Source organism: Ammospiza caudacuta, chromosome 6 (genome assembly GCF_027887145.1).
Source record: "Ammospiza caudacuta isolate bAmmCau1 chromosome 6, bAmmCau1.pri, whole genome shotgun sequence".
Classification (NCBI taxonomy): Eukaryota; Metazoa; Chordata; class Aves; order Passeriformes; family Passerellidae; genus Ammospiza; species Ammospiza caudacuta.
This window is the reverse complement of record NC_080598.1, coordinates 1772020-1791424: the sequence shown is the minus strand read 5'-3', so window position 1 is coordinate 1791424 and position 19405 is coordinate 1772020. Positions and strand designations below refer to the sequence as shown.

The 19405-nt window shown below is 43.6% G+C and overlaps 1 protein-coding gene across 1 annotated transcript in view; it reads right to left on the bottom strand.

The window, feature by feature from the left end:
* Nucleotides 1-238: 238 nt before the first annotated feature.
* The window catches only part of MPPED2 (metallophosphoesterase domain containing 2), a 129815-nt gene continuing 110648 nt past the window's right edge, over nucleotides 239-19405 (bottom strand). The window contains exons 5-7 of the mRNA XM_058807440.1: nucleotides 7217-7332; nucleotides 3884-3997; nucleotides 239-433 (exon numbers count right to left, since the gene is read on the bottom strand). Coding sequence (XP_058663423.1) covers nucleotides 315-433; nucleotides 3884-3997; nucleotides 7217-7332 — 349 coding nt within the window. The 3' untranslated portion in view covers nucleotides 239-314. The remainder of the gene's footprint in view (nucleotides 434-3883; nucleotides 3998-7216; nucleotides 7333-19405) is intronic.

The window sequence follows — 19405 nt, the reverse complement described above, 5'->3', positions numbered from 1 at the left end:
AACACTATAACAATTTACAATGGCAAATTTATTGAAAAACAAAATTCATTGTACAAATTCACAATGCTTCATCAATTTAAAATGAATGCTGCATTTCCAAAAAGCACAACCTCTAACTTCTCTTCCTGTTTCTTTTGCACCAGCAATTTACAAATAAAAAAACCAAAACAAAACAAAAAAATCCCAAACCCCACCCCAAAACAAAACCCCCCACGGCTCCCCCCAAAATCCCCCCTAGCCCCTATTTTGAAATAAACATGAATGTAAGTTTTTAATTAGAAAATGGCAGTTTATAGACCTTCCCCAGTAGTGCTTCAGGATCCTTGAGGGGTGGGAAGGTCGAAGATGATGGGAGGGTTGGTGGGCTGGAAGCTGACAGTGCACGTGGAGGCGTTGATGTAGGTGGTGTAGCCATCTGTCATGATGCCATAACCTGTGGGGACAAGGGACACACTCACTGGGATGCCTCAGGGTTCAGCTTTTACATTTTCCCATTCTGTGCTGCTTTAGTGGGTGGGTCTGGGCTTCACATTCAGGGATGGTGAGCTCTGTGCACAGAGCAGGGAGACAAAACAATTCCTGCTCCAGCTGGGCACCAAGGACAAATGATGCCAATCTCAGCCCCAGAGCACAAACCCCGTGGGCTGCAGAGAGAAAAACAAGCAGGCTGGGAGTGCCTGGGCTAAAGCTGCAATGGGACAATGAACTGCAAGGTGCAAATGGAGCAGAACTGATCCCAGGGAGAGAGCCCGGCAGCGCTCGTGCATTTTGGGGCCATTTTGGGTCATCTTGGGTGCAGCCCTGGCTGGGCTCTGGTGCTGCCCAAGGTGGATCCATGGAGGAGATGCTTTGAATCAATCCCTGCTTTGTTCTGTAGCTCTGTCCAGCCCCTGCTCCTGGGCAGCCTGCTCAAGGCATCAACTGCCAGGGACACACGGACACCCCAAGGCTGCTGGGGCATCCCTGCTGTGCAATAAAACCAAACTGACCTCTTCAAATGACACCAGCCCCTGCTGGTACCTCTGCCACAAAGACTCAACTATTAAAAACCCAGTGGGCTGTGTTTGAGATAAGAACAGGCACTTTTGGTTTATGTACAAACCTTTTTTTACCCCTGGAATATCCTCTCTTGCAACGGGGTGTGGCAGAAACACAAACCACACATGTTCTTTTTCTAATTACTTAATTAGTGAGTTATAGCTTGCATGCCTGTCAGAAGAAAAAGACCATTCAGAAGCAAAAGATTTTAAAGTAACTTTGGTTTAACCTCAACACCTGCTCCCAACAAATGACCTGAACTCTGTCACCTCCCCTGTGCTGGCCCTTATCACCCTGCTCCTCATCCCAGCACTGCCCAGCTGCTGCTCACGCTGCCTTGTGCAGGCTGCCCTGGAGCAGGGGCTGGACAGAGCTACAGAATACAGCAGGGATTGATTCAAAGCATCTCCTCCATGGATCCACCTTGGGCAGCACCAGAGCCCAGCCAGGGCTGCACCCAAGATGACCCAAAATGGCCCCAAAATGCACGAGCGCTGCCGGGCTCTCTCCCTGGGATCAGTTCTGCTCCATTTGCACCTTGCAGTTCATTGTCCCATTGCAGCTTTAGCCCAGGCACTCCCAGCCTGCTTGTTTTTCTCTCTGCAGCCCACGGGGTTTGTGCTCTGGGGCTGAGATTGGCATCATTTGTCCTTGGTGCCCAGCTGGAGCAGGAATTGTTTTGTCTCCCTGCTCTGTGCACAGAGCTCACCATCCCTGAATGTGAAGGCCAGACCCACACACCAAAGCAGCACAGAATGTGAAAAATATGAAAGCCAAAACCTGAGGCATCAGCTTCTGAGACCTCAGGAGCTCCTCAGCAGGTTAAGAACACACACTTTCACATCCTCATGCTGCCCAGAGAAGCTGTGTCAGCCCCAACCCCAAAGTGTTCAAAGCCAGGCTGGACAGGGCTCAGAGCAACCTGGGATAGTGGAAAGCATCCCTGTCCATGGTAGAGGGCTTGGAATGAGATGATCCTAAAGTCCCTTCCAATCTAAACTGTTCTGTGGCTCCATTATTTAATTTATACATGTATTTCAAAAGAATTTTATAAAAGTGTGGGTGTGTTTTCAGCTGACATCTACAAAAAGCTAACAAAGAAGCTTGAAAACATCCAGAAAGTATTTGGCCCAAATGCACTTAAAAAAAAAAGGAAGAAACACTCCAGAGTATCATGGAGGAAGAAAGCTTCCCATTGCAAACCCACAGAGGAAAAAGGTTTTTTCTTTCAAACCCTTATGATAGAGTACAGATCACTGCTGTCTGAAAGCTCAGATAAATACAGCTACCCACAGTGCCTATCAGAAAGAATAATCACTTCAGAATTGCTTCCCTGTCCACCTGTATCACTTTATTTATTTAGACTGGCAATTTTGATTTAGATCATCTCATGGTGGGAAAAACCTTGTTTGTGGTTGTTTTGCTTATCAAACAGGGGAAAAAACCTGCATCACCAAAATGTGTGTATGGCCTCTGTTGGTTCAAGGGAATGTGGTGCATATTTATCTCAGCTGAGGCTGGATAGAAGTTAATTGCACCCTGAGATAATGCTCTTAACACTTTGCTATTTCTTCCTGTACTGAAGCAAGCCATTCTTATGTTTTTCTGTGTAAGTACTAGAAATTATTTTAAATTTTTGCTGGTATTTTTACAAGAATTTATTTGAATGCTCGCTTTTAATATGTCCTGCCACCTTTCCCAGGAGATTTAAACATGCTGCTTTCTCATATGATGGTCCTGTACATTCAGACACCCTCAGCACTATTACAACCACAAGTTTCACCACCCAAATTTACAATTTACACATTTCAGCTGGGAGTCTTGCCATGTTCATTTATTTTTAATATGTGAGGACTAATATTTGTACAAAATACTCAATCTTTTTAATGGGCGCATTAAAGGACAGTTATTTATGCCTCTGTGCAGAGGGTCATGTCAGTATTCCCAGTACAAACTCTTTATTTACAGATGCCAGGCATGGAAATCATTTCATGAAGTCACAAGGGCTTCAGAAAAACCAACACCACTGGCAGAGAGAGCTGTCCTCTTTTTATTTTGCTTTTATGAAGTCCTGAAATCTTTAGGCCTATGGAGAACCTAGTTAGAGACAATGGAGAAACCTCCAGGGGGAGAATATAAAACATTTAATGTGTAATTTTGAGTTCTGGGGTCATGAAGTCTCACACTCTCTCTCAGGCAGAACTCCTAGTGTTTGTCTCTCAGCCACATGAAAGCCACAAAATTGTATTAAATATTTAAGTATCTCCAGAATGTATTTAATCTCCCAGTGCCACAAACTGAGCTGGTTGTTCCTGAGGCTGACACACTGCTCACACTGCCTGTGCTGGCAACCACAGAGGGGGAATATCTCCCCTAAACCATGGCACTGATGCCTGACTCCACATGCCCTCCTTTCTGCTTCCCCTCATACCCTGAGGGAGGTGAGGAGAGGCAGCAAGTTGTCTGCACATTTCCTTTTTCTCCTCCAGCAACTTTCCTAGCCCCTGTGCTGGGAGTAACGGGGATAATTTTCATTTTGGCTCGCAAGTGTGGGGAATCTCATCTGTTTCTCTAGCAGAGTTTGTCAAAACTTGAATTGCTTTCAAATAACCTGCACGGAACAACCTTTGCAGCACGGTGAAAGATGTAGGTGGCTAAATGTAGCACACATTCCTGAAAGAGTCTGCTTTAATTCTGGAATAAATTCACAAAGTGCCACACAGGCAATCACTTCCCTGAACTCCCTCCTTTACTTTAATGCAATCTGCCATTACCCAGTGCAATACACCATCAAAATGTGCCTCTGGAAATGGGAGCTGAAGCCGGGAACAGCTCTGCTGCTTACCTTCATGAATCCCACCAAAGACATGCAGCTTGGGCCTGACTCTCCTCTGCACTGTGTTCAGCAGCTCCACACAGCCCACTCTCTGCAGCTCCTTGGGAACCCAGTCTCGGAAACCTGGAGGCAAAAAGCAATCAGTGCATTAATTTCCCCTATTCAGGTGAGGTTTCACCTATTCTTTCAGGAAGTCATCATTCACACAGGGTTTATTCCATTATCTCCAGTCATAACCTCTCCATTAAAGCACACAATGGCTTTTAAGAAATGTTTTTCACTGTCACTTTGCCTTCCTTAAGATTTCCTCCCTCCATCTGCATTAATATTTTTCCTGGATGTGATTTGTTGGTTTTTTTTTGAACTATAGGTTTCTTCCACCTTGAAACCCCGGGCACTGCTGCAGATTTTTCCTGGCACTGCTGCAGATTTTTCTTCCCTTTCCCCTGGCTCTGACAGCATTCAGCTCCGTGGTTACTCCAGAAATGAAACAGCTCAGCGTCACAGACATCTTTTCATGCAAAATCTTTCTCTTAAGATTTTTTTCTTCTTGAGAAGCTGAGAGGCTGCAGGGACAAAATGTAAACAATGATTGTCTGCTGCTGCAGAATGCCTCAGGTGGATTTTTGATTGGCCCATATTAGATCTTTATAATTAATGGCCCATCAAGGCCCAGCTGTCTCGGACAGAGTCTGAAACAGCTGCCTTTTTGTTATAATTCTTTTCTATTCTATTCTTAGCTTAGCTAGCCTTCTGAGATAAAAATTTTCTTCTATTCTTTTTTGTACAGTTTTAATGTAATGTATATAATAAAATAATAAATCAAGCCTTCTGAACATAGAGTCAACATTCTCATCTCTTCCCTCACCTGAAAACCCCTGTGAACATGTCATAGCTCAAGAAGGTGAGCTGAGCCTCCTCTCAATCCCAAAGATTTAAAATACAGATTCCCACAGCTTCTGGAGGATGTGGTCTGCAGCCATCAGGCCACTTCTGAGCCCTCATCACTGTGCAAAAGTTGCAAAGCAGCTCCCAACAAGCCAGTGCTAATTGACCACTCTCGCAGACATCTTTTATGAAAAATCCTTTACTTAGGATTTTTCCTCCTGAGAAGCTGAGAGGCCTCAGGAACAAAATGTAAGCATTGATTATCTGCTGCAACAGGTGGATCTTTGATTGGGCTAAGTTAGATATTTCTAATTAATGGCCAATCACAGTCAGCTGGCTCGGACAGAGAGCCAAGCCACAAACCTTTTTTATCATTCCTTCCGATTCTATTCTTAGCCAGCCTTCTGAGGAAATCCTTTCTTCTATTCTTTTAGTATAGTTTTAATGTAATATATATCATAAAATAATAAATCAGCCTTCTGAAACATGGAGTCAGATCCTCATCCCTTCCCTCATCCTGAGACCCCTGTGAACATGGTCACAGACCACGCTGCCACTTGATCTTCTGGACAGTACAGAAAAATGTAAAAAGATTTTACAGAAAAATGTAAAAAGCTGCCATGAGTCCCTGCAGGAGCCTGCTGCCTGGACTGGCATGGAAAACATCAGCAGGACAAGGGAATGAGGAGCAATGAAAGGGAAATCAGGAGGCACGTCCAGCTGCAGCACCATTCTACTGACTTTGGTAAAAACATGAGCTTGGCTAAATTTTAGAGTGGCCAAAGAGTCCAGTTACAGCTCTACCTCCCTTAATATTGACTTAACATTAATAAGTAAACACTTATTTAAAAACCAGTATTTTATCAATGTTACCATGCAGGCTGAGTCCTAGAGCCCCTCATTTTAGGGACAGTACTGACACCAAATCTGTGTCTGTGGTAAAGACACAGTGCCAACCCTTTGAAACTGAGCTTCATTATATCCTTCAAACACAAAATTTAAGCAGGCTTGTTCAATGACATCACTCGTTGGTGTCTGCAGCATCACAGTATTTCTGTATGTACCCAGTTCAGAGCAGGTGGATGAGCAACCCATGTAAAACAGCACCCATGAAACATTATAAACACACTTGGGTTTTGGTTTTTTGTTTTTTTTTCTTCTTTGGGAAAGTGAAGTGATTAAGAGAGTGCTGTTCAAGGCCCTGGTTTGCAGCCACTGGCAGCTCCAGCAAGGTTAAAGGGAATTTGCTGATCTTCTTACAACATTCTCTAGGTAGCATTAAAAACTAACCAGAATATAAAAGGAGCAGTAAGTACATTGGTCAAAAACTTTTTGTGGCGTTTTCTTTTTTTTCCCCTTAGCTTGGATTGCTGACTCTTAACTTAATTGTGGTAAAAAAACCACAACTTAGTGGTTTTTTAAGCGTGCATTAATTCCTGACTCCACAGTCACCAAGAAGCTCCAAAAGAACACTGAGCCAGCCTGGAAGGACTTAAAATGCTGGTTTATTCTATTAAAATGCAATTGTGAGAAGATTTTACATATTCACTACCACAAATGTAGTAAGTGACTGTGATTTGGCCACTTCCTGTGATTGTGTGACCCCTTGGGTTACAAGAACTTCCTAAAACCCTGACAAAAATCCTAAAACCCTGACAAAAACCCTAAAACCTCGACAAAAATCATTCTTCTTACAGTAAGGGCAGTGAAGCCACCGCCACACTTCCTCATGGTGATCTGATAAGTGACATTTGTATGAGTCTCAGTTGCTGTAAACCCAGCAGGGCTTAGTTTAAATCTTAAACCTGAGCTCAGCCAATGACTCACACTGAGAAGAAAAGCAAAACTCAACTAAATGAGAAACTTTAGCTGCCTAATGAAGAAACAAATTATGCATTCAGTGGCTGGTGCTCACCTGTCATTAAATCAAGTTAGGAACAATTATCTAAGAACATAATTTTATTCCTTCACAAATTTTTTATGAGCCAATTAATACCTCTAAAACTATTCTTACATATTCAAAGTTTACAAGGGCATTATCAAGGAGAATGTGTGACTGCAAAGTTCCAAACTCTTGACTGCTGCTCTCAAACCTTAAAATGACACGACACTGTAGTGAGAAAAGGTTTCAAAAGTTTTAGTCAATCTCTAAAAAGTCATAAGGGATTGAAAACTGGTTGTCAGATGAATACCACTCTTAAATAAAATGTCATACTATAATGGTTATGGTGTCAGATATTTGATCTTCCCTAGCTTGAATTTAATAAAAAAAAAAAAAAAAGGTTTTTTTTTATGGAAACTCAACAGATCAGCTAAGCCTAATCATAATTTTCCACTTCTTTCAGAAAGTTTTTACTCTGGGTGCAATTACAGTATATCTTACAGCATTATCAACTTAGGAAGTAAAATTCTCACGCAAAAAATAAAATCACACAGAACTTTTGTTTCACTTACCAAGGGGAGGTCCATGTGTCATTAGTATATCAATTCCCTCAGGAATAAGGTTCCACTTGTCTAGCAAAGACTGACCTCTGGGTAGATTAAAGCCCCATCCATTAAACCATGGTGTCCTTTGGGGAAAATAAGACAAACTGCATCAGTGTAAATAAAAAAATTTCTTCCCTTCTCCAATTTTTTTTCTGAATTAAAACAATTTCTGTGCTTCAGAGATTACCTGCAGACAGCCTTTTTTGAAGGGGATGCCTCTAACACACACTGATTTAAATACATACACACATATGATTAAATGTCCATTTGAATTTAGATTAATGTCTGAAGTTGTTTTTGTACCTTGAGTGCATTCAGCCCTGGGGGCATTTTCTCACTACAGAGAAAGGGAAAAACACTAAAATAACAAAGTCTAAATCTCAAGCTTTTTATCAAAGTTTGGGAATGTTCAAACATAAGAACTCCTTCCCTATGATAACTACCAAAACAACCCAAACGTTTTTTTGGAGGCAAAAAATCAGTTTATCCCAACACAGGGCAGCAGTTCAACAAGAGGCTCAATGGGGCAGCACCACCTGTGCCACTGTGGCATCTCACTAAACTCAACCTTGCTCCTTTCAGCACTTTTATTACCAGAACACTCACAAAACTGGGGTTTGAACCCCTGAGCCTCCTAGACATACAGGAAAAACCAATAAAAATGATAAAAGAAATAAACATTCACACAATGTTTAGCCTTACAGTGGCTTTTTAAAAGGATCTTATAATTTCAATAGTAAAATTTTTTTTTTACTTATAAATATTTTCACTTATATATTATAATTTAAACAATAAAATTTAGTATTTTATTATAATAATAAAATTTAAATAATAAAATTAAAATAATAATAAAATTTAAACAATAAAATCTAGCATTTCTCAAGGAAAACTGACAACCTCAGCGTTCTCCAGGGGACCACAGAGTTGTTCTGAGACACTTTATCCACCAACCCAAGCATGTAGCAATGAAAAGCACATTTTCTAGAATTTTTTTAACACAGAATTTTTCAACACATAATTTTGATACAGGTCTATCGTAATAAACCCTTTCCCTATCAAACAAGCACACTGACGAAATACAGAACTATTTAGATATGTTACCAACAACCTTTCTTAGTGTTGTACTAATTTTAAGAGTTTCCATCTGTGTGTGTGTTTCCTAGAGCTCAGGCAACAGTTTTAGACTTTGATTTCTAGGTGGGATTCTCCTGTCCTTGCCCATATTTCTGAAGGTTCTAGGTGGGATTCTCCTGTCCTAGCCCTGGTCATATTTCTGAAAGTTTTAGGTAGGATTTTCCTGTCCTAGCCCTGATCATATTTCTGAAAGTTCTGGGTAGGATTCTCCTATCCTAGCCCATATTTCTGAAAGTTCTGGGTAGGATTATCCTGTCCTAGCCCATATTTCTGAAAGTTCTGGGTAGGATTATCCTGTCCTAGCCCATATTTCTGAAAGTTCTGGGTAGGATTCTCCTATCCTAGCCCATATTTCTGAAAGTTCTGGGTAGGATTATCCTGTCCTAGCCCATATTTCTGAAAGTTCTGGGTAGGATTATCCTGTCCTAGCCCATATTTCTGAAGGTTCTAGGTGGGATTCTCCTGTCCTAGCCCACATTTCTGACGGTTCTAGGTAGGATTATCCTGTCCTAGCCCATATTTCTGAAGATTCTAGGTGGGATTCTTCTGTCCTAGCCCATATTTCTGAAGGTTCTAGGTGGGATTCTCCTGTCCTAGCCCTGGTCATATTTCTGAAAGTTTTAGGTAGGATTTTCCTGTCCTAGCCCTGATCATATTTCTGAAAGTTCTGGGTAGGATTATCCTGTCCTAGCCCATATTTCTGAAAGTTCTGGGTAGGATTATCCTGTCCTAGCCCATATTTCTGAAGGTTCTAGGTGGGATTCTCCTGTCCTAGCCCACATTTCTGACGGTTCTAGGTAGGATTATCCTGTCCTAGCCCATATTTCTGAAGGTTCTAGGTGGGATTCTCCTGTCCTAGCCCATATTTCTGAAGGTTCTAGGTGGGATTCTCCTGTCCTAGCCCTGGTCATATTTCTGAAAGTTTTAGGTAGGATTTTCCTGTCCTAGCCCTGATCATATTTCTGAAAGTTCTGGGTAGGATTCTCCTATCCTAGCCCATATTTCTGAAAGTTCTGGGTAGGATTATCCTGTCCTAGCCCATATTTCTGAAAGTTCTGGGTAGGATTATCCTGTCCTAGCCCATATTTCTGAAAGTTCTGGGTAGGATTCTCCTATCCTAGCCCATATTTCTGAAAGTTCTGGGTAGGATTATCCTGTCCTAGCCCATATTTCTGAAAGTTCTGGGTAGGATTATCCTGTCCTAGCCCATATTTCTGAAGGTTCTAGGTGGGATTCTCCTGTCCTAGCCCACATTTCTGACGGTTCTAGGTAGGATTATCCTGTCCTAGCCCATATTTCTGAAGATTCTAGGTGGGATTCTTCTGTCCTAGCCCATATTTCTGAAGGTTCTAGGTGGGATTCTCCTGTCCTAGCCCTGGTCATATTTCTGAAAGTTTTAGGTAGGATTTTCCTGTCCTAGCCCTGATCATATTTCTGAAAGTTCTGGGTAGGATTATCCTGTCCTAGCCCATATTTCTGAAAGTTCTGGGTAGGATTATCCTGTCCTAGCCCATATTTCTGAAGGTTCTAGGTGGGATTCTCCTGTCCTAGCCCACATTTCTGACGGTTCTAGGTAGGATTATCCTGTCCTAGCCCATATTTCTGAAGGTTCTAGGTGGGATTCTCCTGTCCTAGCCCATATTTCTGAAGGTTCTAGGTGGGATTCTCCTGTCCTAGCCCTGGTCATATTTCTGAAAGTTTTAGGTAGGATTTTCCTGTCCTAGCCCTGATCATATTTCTGAAAGTTCTGGGTAGGATTCTCCTATCCTAGCCCATATTTCTGAAAGTTCTGGGTAGGATTATCCTGTCCTAGCCCATATTTCTGAAAGTTCTGGGTAGGATTATCCTGTCCTAGCCCATATTTCTGAAAGTTCTGGGTAGGATTCTCCTATCCTAGCCCATATTTCTGAAAGTTCTGGGTAGGATTATCCTGTCCTAGCCCATATTTCTGAAAGTTCTGGGTAGGATTATCCTGTCCTAGCCCATATTTCTGAAGGTTCTAGGTGGGATTCTCCTGTCCTAGCCCACATTTCTGACGGTTCTAGGTAGGATTATCCTGTCCTAGCCCATATTTCTGAAGATTCTAGGTGGGATTCTTCTGTCCTAGCCCATATTTCTGAAGGTTCTAGGTGGGATTCTCCTGTCCTAGCCCTGGTCATATTTCTGAAAGTTTTAGGTAGGATTTTCCTGTCCTAGCCCTGATCATATTTCTGAAAGTTCTGGGTAGGATTATCCTGTCCTAGCCCATATTTCTGAAAGTTCTGGGTAGGATTATCCTGTCCTAGCCCATATTTCTGAAGGTTCTAGGTGGGATTCTCCTGTCCTAGCCCACATTTCTGACGGTTCTAGGTAGGATTATCCTGTCCTAGCCCATATTTCTGAAGGTTCTAGGTGGGATTCTCCTGTCCTAGCCCATATTTCTGAAAGTTCTGGGTAGGATTATCCTGTCCTAGCCCATATTTCTGAAAGTTCTGGGTAGGATTATCCTGTCCTAGCCCATATTTCTGAAGGTTCTAGGTGGGATTCTCCTGTCCTAGCCCATATTTCTGAAGGTTCTAGGTGGGATTCTCCTGTCCTAGCCCTGGTCATATTTCTGAAAGTTTTAGGTAGGATTTTCCTGTCCTAGCCCTGATCATATTTCTGAAAGTTCTGGGTAGGATTCTCCTATCCTAGCCCATATTTCTGAAAGTTCTGGGTAGGATTATCCTGTCCTAGCCCATATTTCTGAAAGTTCTGGGTAGGATTATCCTGTCCTAGCCCATATTTCTGAAAGTTCTGGGTAGGATTATCCTGTCCTAGCCCATATTTCTGAAGGTTCTAGGTAGGATTCTCCTGTCCTAGCCCACATTTCTGACGGTTCTAGGTAGGATTATCCTGTCCTAGCCCATATTTCTGAAGATTCTAGGTGGGATTCTCCTGTCCTAGCCCATATTTCTGAAGGTTCTAGGTGGGATTCTCCTGTCCTAGCCCTGGTCATATTTCTGAAAGTTTTAGGTAGGATTTTCCTGTCCTAGCCCTGATCATATTTCTGAAAGTTCTGGGTAGGATTATCCTGTCCTAGCCCATATTTCTGAAAGTTCTGGGTAGGATTATCCTGTCCTAGCCCATATTTCTGAAGGTTCTAGGTGGGATTCTCCTGTCCTAGCCCACATTTCTGACGGTTCTAGGTAGGATTATCCTGTCCTAGCCCATATTTCTGAAGGTTCTAGGTGGGATTCTCCTGTCCTAGCCCATATTTCTGAAAGTTCAGGCTACTCCTGAAGTCTCCTGTGTGCTGCAGTTCTGAAAACAGAAAACAAATCTGGGGGCAAAGAACAACCACAAACCAACCTTGAAAATAGCCATACCTGTTAAAACAGAGATCATTCGAGTCCTGTGTAATTTCATTATGTACTCTGCCTCCCCTGCCCTCTAAATTATTCATTTTTCCAGCCTCAAATATGTATTTGAGTGAGAATGTCCTGCTGAGACGACATCTCTAACTTTTAATTTTTTTTTATAATGAAAGCATTTAGTTTTGCTGAGACCCCAGTTTGACCAATGAGGGCTGTACCCAGCTCTGGGGATGATCTGCATTCCTGACAACTGGCAGGATGGAAAACCAGCAGGCACTGCTAATATAGGGGCAGGAAGGTCACCGGTGCCTTTGTGACAGATAATAGACATATCCCATGTAGTCCTGCTGCATAATGCTCATACTACACACACACACAGGAACTCATTCAGGCCAGCAGACTTCCTCAATGAACACTGACAAAAGACAGGAAAATTAGATGTTAGCCAAACATTTCACGCGAGCCGCGGGCTCCTCAGCCACAGGAGAGGCTTCACCTCTCACAGCTGCCTTGCTCTGCACCCACCAAAACACCCAAAAACCCTCCTGGGTTTAAAGCAAGGTCCCACCAAGGTTTGTGTGCAGCTGGGTTAAAATCGAAGGCTGTGTCTTGGCTTTGAACCACAAGAATTTCTGCTTTCCTGAAACACCTATCCAAGTTCCCCTTCCTATAACATTCCTGAGTTTTAACCCATGGAGATTATTGTAACCTTCAGGGCTGCAGGCAGAAGTTAAAATATCCCTTCCTACAACATTCCTAGATTTTAACCTATGGAGATTAAAATATCAGAAGTTAAAATATGGTTTGGCTAAACATTCAGCTGCTTAAAACAAACAAACACACAGACCTGGGGTCAAACTTTTCACTGTCAATTAATGATTCTTTCCCCACTTGCATTTCTCCTGCAGATAAGACTGTAGTTATTACAACATAGTTAAAGCTGAAATGTGAAACCACATCTGTGATTTCGCTGGAGCTCTTTGGAGACCACGACCACAGGAAAAAAAAAAAAAACTGGATTTGTGTGCAGGATTTTTATTTTATATTCTTCTGAAGCACTGTGGAAAGAGGAGGAGGGGAACCTGAGCTCAGATACATTCCTCATTCACCAACCTCTGTAATTAGCTGTGACTAACAGGCGCCACATGGGAAGAAAACTTTTGAGAAACCTTCCTCGTTATGCACAAAAAAAAGAATGGTCAAGTACTTACTTAATATACTAAAGGTACTTACTTAATATACTAAAGATTTTAATACAAAAGGGGTAAATCAGAGAGGAGCAGGCACGACTGAAGAACACCTGGATTACAGATTTAGGCTTCAGGCTTTTAAAACATGAAACAGTGAACTCCTGACAGCACTGCAGGCTGGCCAGGCAGACTGAGGGTCCCTGTTTTGGAGGCGGCTCAGGCTTTGCCAGAAAGCCAAGGATGTGCTCAGAACAGCACCAAGAAGCCAAAGAGCTGCGTGGCACAGGCTCAGGAACACCAGGGAAGGTGGCCTGATGGGGAAAATAAGACAAACTGCATCAGTGTAAAGTAAAAAAATCTCTTCCCTTCTCCAATTCCAATGAGCACGGGATGGGGTCGGTGTGCTGTGAGCCCTGGGAGTGGCTGGTCACCCCAGCAAACTCCAAGTTCCTGCAGGAAACACAAACCCTGCTCTGTGGATCACAGGGGGAGATTTCACTGCTGCTAGTGCCTTTTTTGCATACACAAGAGTCAAACAGAGTCACTCTCAATGTCTAAATAACTTAGAAAAAAAGAATTGTGCACAGAGTTAGGTGCCTTCTGCAATGTATTTTCAAGCTGATTACTTACTGTGAGAAACCACTTCCTAGGTTGTCTAGGAAGAAATGTAGATGAGGAATTTTGGCTGCACTGTCATGGTTTAACCCCACAGCCCTTTTCCTTGCCTCCCATGGGGTGGGAGAGAGAATCAGAGGGGTAAAAGCACATATTACCCACTCATGGCAAACTACAATCAAACACAAGTAAGTAATGAAGGCTACGTAGTCATTAGCAGCAATATTTCAGATCTGACCTAATTCTTGTTTCCTATGGACCTCTGAGTCAAATATTTCAGCTAATTCCTAAAACTTCATTTTTTTTAAGTATAGCTGGCAACAGCAAGAAGTTATTGAATTTAATAAAAAAAAAAAAAAAACAACAAGTTCTTTTAATGGATAATATGATGCTGAATAATGCCACAGGGGAGGCGTGGATGGCAAACCCACAGGGACCGGTAATGAGAGATTACAAATGATTTTGTCATTTTAGGTTTGGTGGACCGGAACACAGCCTGTGTGCAGAGGAACCTAATTGAGGCTCTGCTGCTCAGAACCACAGCTCACAGCTTCCCCCACGTGCCAGCAAAGCCCCAGAGGAATTCCTGCTCCCCAAGAGCTCCCCTGACAGCTCAGCCCGCCCTGAGTGCAGCGCTCCCTCATTGTCGCAGACATCTTTTCATGAAAAACCCTTTCCTTAGGATTTTTACTCCTGAGGAGCTGAGAGGCCTCAGGAACAAAATGTAAGCATTGATTATCAGCTGCTGTGAGATGCAACAGGTGCATCTGTGATTGGTCCATGTTGGTTGTTTATAATTAATGGCCAATCACAGCCCAGCTGGCTCGGACAGAGAGTCCCAGACACAAACCTTTGTGTTTAGATTAATGTCTTAATTCCTTTCTATTCTATTCTTAGCCAGCCTTCTGTGAAAACCTTTTCTTCTATTCTTTTAGTATAGTTTTAATGTAATATATATATTTTAAATTTTATTATTTAAAATAATAAATCAAGCCTTCTGAAACACGGAGTCAGATCTCCATCTCTTCCCTCATCCAAGAACCCCTGTGAACACTGTCACACCTCATCACTGGGGAGAGAGGCTGTGCTGGCACCAGATGCGGCACAGGGAATATCCTCACGAGGGGCAGACACCTGGCCCTTCGCTGAGCTCTCCTCAGCTCCTCAGTCCTGCACAGGAATCCCCACAGATCCCCCTCCACCTGGCCTTCTGGAAGCTTGTCTGAAATTCAAAGGAGGGGCCTGCAAATTATCTTCACACCTCGTGTGCTGCACGAGCTGCAAGAGCTGCAGACGCTGCTGGACATCGTGCCAGGAGGGAGGGAATGCTAAACTTCCCAACAAGGCTCATCCTCCTTTTCAATTTTTAATTTGTTTCTAAAAAAATTAAATTTTTCTAGGTGCACTGGGAGAATCCCTGGACTAATCCATCTGCTTCCAGCAGCAGGGAGCTGCAGCTTCAGCAGGTGACCTGATCTCCCTTCTCCCAGGTGAGCACTGTACAGCTTTATTATTTCACTAATACATTAAAAAACACCCAAAACAAACCTGCAACAAAAGCACAGCCATGGAGCATGATTTCATGGCACAAAAAGATCACAACTGCTCCTTGGTGCATTCACCTCAGAACCAACACTAGCACATGGGCAAAGGGGACACAAAGTCACAGCCACGTTCACCCAGGTAGCACAGAAATGTCAACTTTAAAGCTTTTGAAGGGTGGCAACTCCTACAACCCACTTTCATCTCTTCTCTGACTCATGAATTGAATTACCTGATCCTCAGAGCTCAATAACTCAAAAGGTAAATGTACAGGGAGACCTTCTATATTCACATTTTCCTCTTGACTCCACCAGCAAATCCATTTATTTCCATAGTTACTTCTAAACAGGATTAGAAAAATTAATTATCTCGTAGGTCTTTAATCCCAGGTATTCATTCATTTTTAAGGATACACAGTCTTTTAGGAAAGCTTCAATTTTATCTTTAATCCAATGAGTAAAGCGCACAGGAGGCAAAAATCTCATTCTGTCTCCCTGCACAGGATAACAGCTGAGGGAGCATCTACCCAGTGGGAAGCACTTCCACACCACCAATAACAACAACAAAATGCTCTCTATTTTTATCAGCATTCAAAGGGAGCACACAGCCCTGGCTCACGGGGCAGGCAGGCAGCTCCAGCAGCAGAGCAGAGCTGGTGGCACAGGACAGGGATGAGCAGCCCTGGAGTGGTGTGTCACAGACATCTTTTATGGAAAATCCTTTCCCTTAGGAGTTTTCCTCCTGAGAAGCTGAGAGGCCGCAGGAACAAAATGTAAACAATGATTGTCTGCTGCTGTGGAATGCAACAGGTGCATCTGTGACTGGTCTCAGAGTTGTTCTAATTAATGGCCAATCACAGTAGCTGGCTCAGACAGAGAGCCAAGCCACAAACGTTTGTTATCATTCCTTCTTATTCTATTCTTAGCCAGCCTTCTGATGAAATCCTTTCTTCTATTCTTTTAGTATGGTTTTAATGTAATATATATCATAAAATAATAACTCAAGCCTTCTGAAACATGGAGTCAGATCCTCATCTCTTCCCTCATCCTGAGACCCCTGTGAACCCCATGGGACCACCCTACAGACACATCCCCAAAGCACCCACTCCACTCCTGGGCCAAGGCTGCAGGACAGCAAAGTTGTCAGGACCCAGGACATCCCTCTGGCTGCCCTGGGTAGTTGGAGACCCTGGCAGGGGGCTCAGAGACCTTGGCACAGAGTCACAAACACCTGTGCCTTTGATTTTAGCCCCTGGAAACAATTACCAACCTTGTGTGACGAGTTACAGGCCACAAGGGTTTGAATAGAATGATAGTGAATTTACCACAGGGTGAAAAAGTAGAATTTTGGGGATTTAGAATGGGGGTTCAAGAGGCAAGATGGAGGAATCTGGGCATGTCCTGTCTTTCTCCTTCTTGTCCTCCATCTTCTGCTGTGGTGGTGGCACTTTTGGATTGGTTTAGAGTAGAGACAGACTGTCTAACATAGGTGATAGGTACTGGAAAATTATTGTACATAAAGTACATGTAGTGCTTAGTTAACACCACCCCAAGAGCGGTCAGAGAAAGAATGAAACAGAAAAGAGAAAATAAACAACCCTGAAAAGCAGAGCTGAGGAATCTCAACTTCTTCGGTTGCGGGGCTGGGAAAAAGAGACTTTCTAATATCTCGGGGTCATCTCAACAACAGAAACCAGAGACAAAGTGACAAAACAGCCACCAGCAGTGACTTGGTGCAGGGAGAAGGAGAAGGAGGAGAAGGAGGAGAAGGAGGAGAAGGAGGAGAAGGAGGAGGTTTCAGTGCCCCCTGGCCCCAAGGGCAGACACACAGGGTTTGCCAGGGCCAGCAGCACACACTGTCCCATGGGAATGCACACACAGGGACAGGGATAATGGCAGGAGGGGAGAGCCTGGGGCATCATCCAGATAAAACACTGAGCAGAGCAAGTGCACAATGCATTTGAAGCCTCAGGTTTTGGCTTTTTATATTTCCCATTCTGTGCTGCTTTAGTGTGTGGGTCTGGGCTCCACATTCAGGGATGGTGAGCTCTGTGCACAGAGCAGGGAGACAAAACAATTCCTGCTCCAGCTGGGCACCAAGGACAAATGATCCCAATCTCAGCCCCAGAGCACAAACCCCGTGGGCTGCAGAGAGAAAAACAAGCAGGCTGGGAGTGCCTGGGCTAAAGCTGCAATGGGACAATGAACTGCAAGGTGCAAATGGAGCAGAACTGATCCCAGGGACAGAGCCCGGCAGCGCTCGTGCATTTTGGGGCCATTTTGGGTCATCTTGGGTGCAGCCCTGGCTGGGCTCTGGTGCTGCCCAAGGTGGATCCATGGAGGAGATGCTTTGAATCAATCCCTGCTGTATTCTGTAGCTCTGTCCAGCCCCTGCTCCTGGGCAGCCTGCTCAAGGCATCACATTGAGGAAGCACATTTTACAGCAGCTTCTGTAAAGCCACTGAAACCTGCTTTCAGTGTCACTAAAGCACTTTTTTGGGTGAAGCTCCTTTTTAAAGTGAAGATTCAAATGCTTTTTCATAATGTAACAACCAGCAGGAAATGGGAAAGGCTAAATTGTTTCCTAAATGTGCTCATTATGTGCAGTGCTGTGACATGGGTGAGAGGCACAGCCTGGGGGCTCCAGCTGGATGCCATTCCCACCAGCCCTCACCTGCTGTGCCTCAGTGTCCCATTTAGAAAGTGAGAATAATAACACAGAACAGAAAGGAGCACTGGTTCCTTGGGATTTTGCTTACCCTGCATCTTTAAACAGCTGAAGCTCTCACAGAAGTGAATCATCAGTGCTGCAATTATGTTAGCCATGTACCTTCTCATTACCAGCCTGCACTTCACTCAGGAAGTCTCTAAAACATAGTTCAGCTATTCTCACAAGGTCAGAAAAACCTGAAACCTCAACAACCTGCTGGTTGTTTTGATTGGTTCTGCTTTGCAGATTTTTCTCTCTCTAACTCACAGTCTCTAACCTCTGGTTATCTAAATGACAAAGCATTTGAGGCGCAGGACCCCCCATCCTGCAGTGAGTTTGGAGGGAAGCAGCCCTGCAGTGCCTTTTCCCTGGGGAGCAGGGAATGAGGAGCTGCAGGATCCCCTCAGCAGCCAGCATGACCTGGCATCCTCCTTGCCCCAGGCAATTTGCAATTTCTGACTGTACCAACTGGCCAGTGCAGGTTTGAGTTTAAACTCCTGTCAGACACAGATTCAGCCCTGGATCTGTGAGAGCTGTGAAAAACCCAGGACCTTTAGTGCTGCCATTCATCCTGCTCCATGGATGTGCTGATGTGGACCAGATTATCACATCAAACAGGAACAGGACAGCAGCAAGTGCAGCTTTAGCCATCCATACAAATGGAACATGGAAAGAATTCCCTCCTGCATCTCCCCTCTCTCAGTGTCTGCACATCTCTGCCTCCAGGCTGCTACTGCTGTTATTGACAGGGAATGAGCTCTGGCCCCCAAATCTGCAGCCAAATCTACCACCTCTGTGGATACCTCTCACTTATTTCTCCTCTCTGGTGGTCCACACCAGCCACTGACATCTCCTACCCTATGTCTGACCCTTTTTGCCAAGGATTGTCCATTCGTGTTAACAATGCCAGAACACCACAGTGTCACAGACATCTTTTATGAAAAATCCTTTCCCTTAGGAGTTTTCCTCCTGAGAAGCTGAGAGGCCTCAGGAACAAAATGTAAACATTGATTATCTGCTGCTGTGGGATGCAACAGGTGCATCTGTGACTGGTCCATGTTGGTTGTTTCCAATGAATGGCCAATCACAGTCAGCTGGCTCGGACAGAAAGTCTGAGCCAGAGCCTTTGTTATTCATTCCTTCTTATTCTATTCTTAGCCAGCCTTCTGATGAAATCCTTTCTTCTATTCTTTTAGTATAGTTTTAATGTAATATGTACCATAAAATAATAAATCAAGCCTTCTGATACATGGAGTCAGATCCTCATCTCTTCCCTCAACCTGAGACCCCTGTGAACACTGTCACACCACAGTTTTTATAAAAACTCATCTGTGAGGAAGATGTGTTTTAGTAAAAAGAAAAAACCCCAAAAATTTAGTTAGGAAACAAATAAAAATACACCAGGGTTTAAGAGGCTTGAGAGCAAAGGAGCTGGAGGTTGGAACCCAGTAATGTCACAGAGGCACTGAGGACAGCAGGACAAAGAGCACAGCAGTAAAGAACACAGTGAGGCAGAGCAGTGAACATCACCACTGGAAAGAACAGGAAGGGACTAGGTGAATTTCTCAAGTTTATGATCCAGGCAACTTTTGTTAAAGTATCCAAATTGCTCATCAAAGGAAATTTCCTCC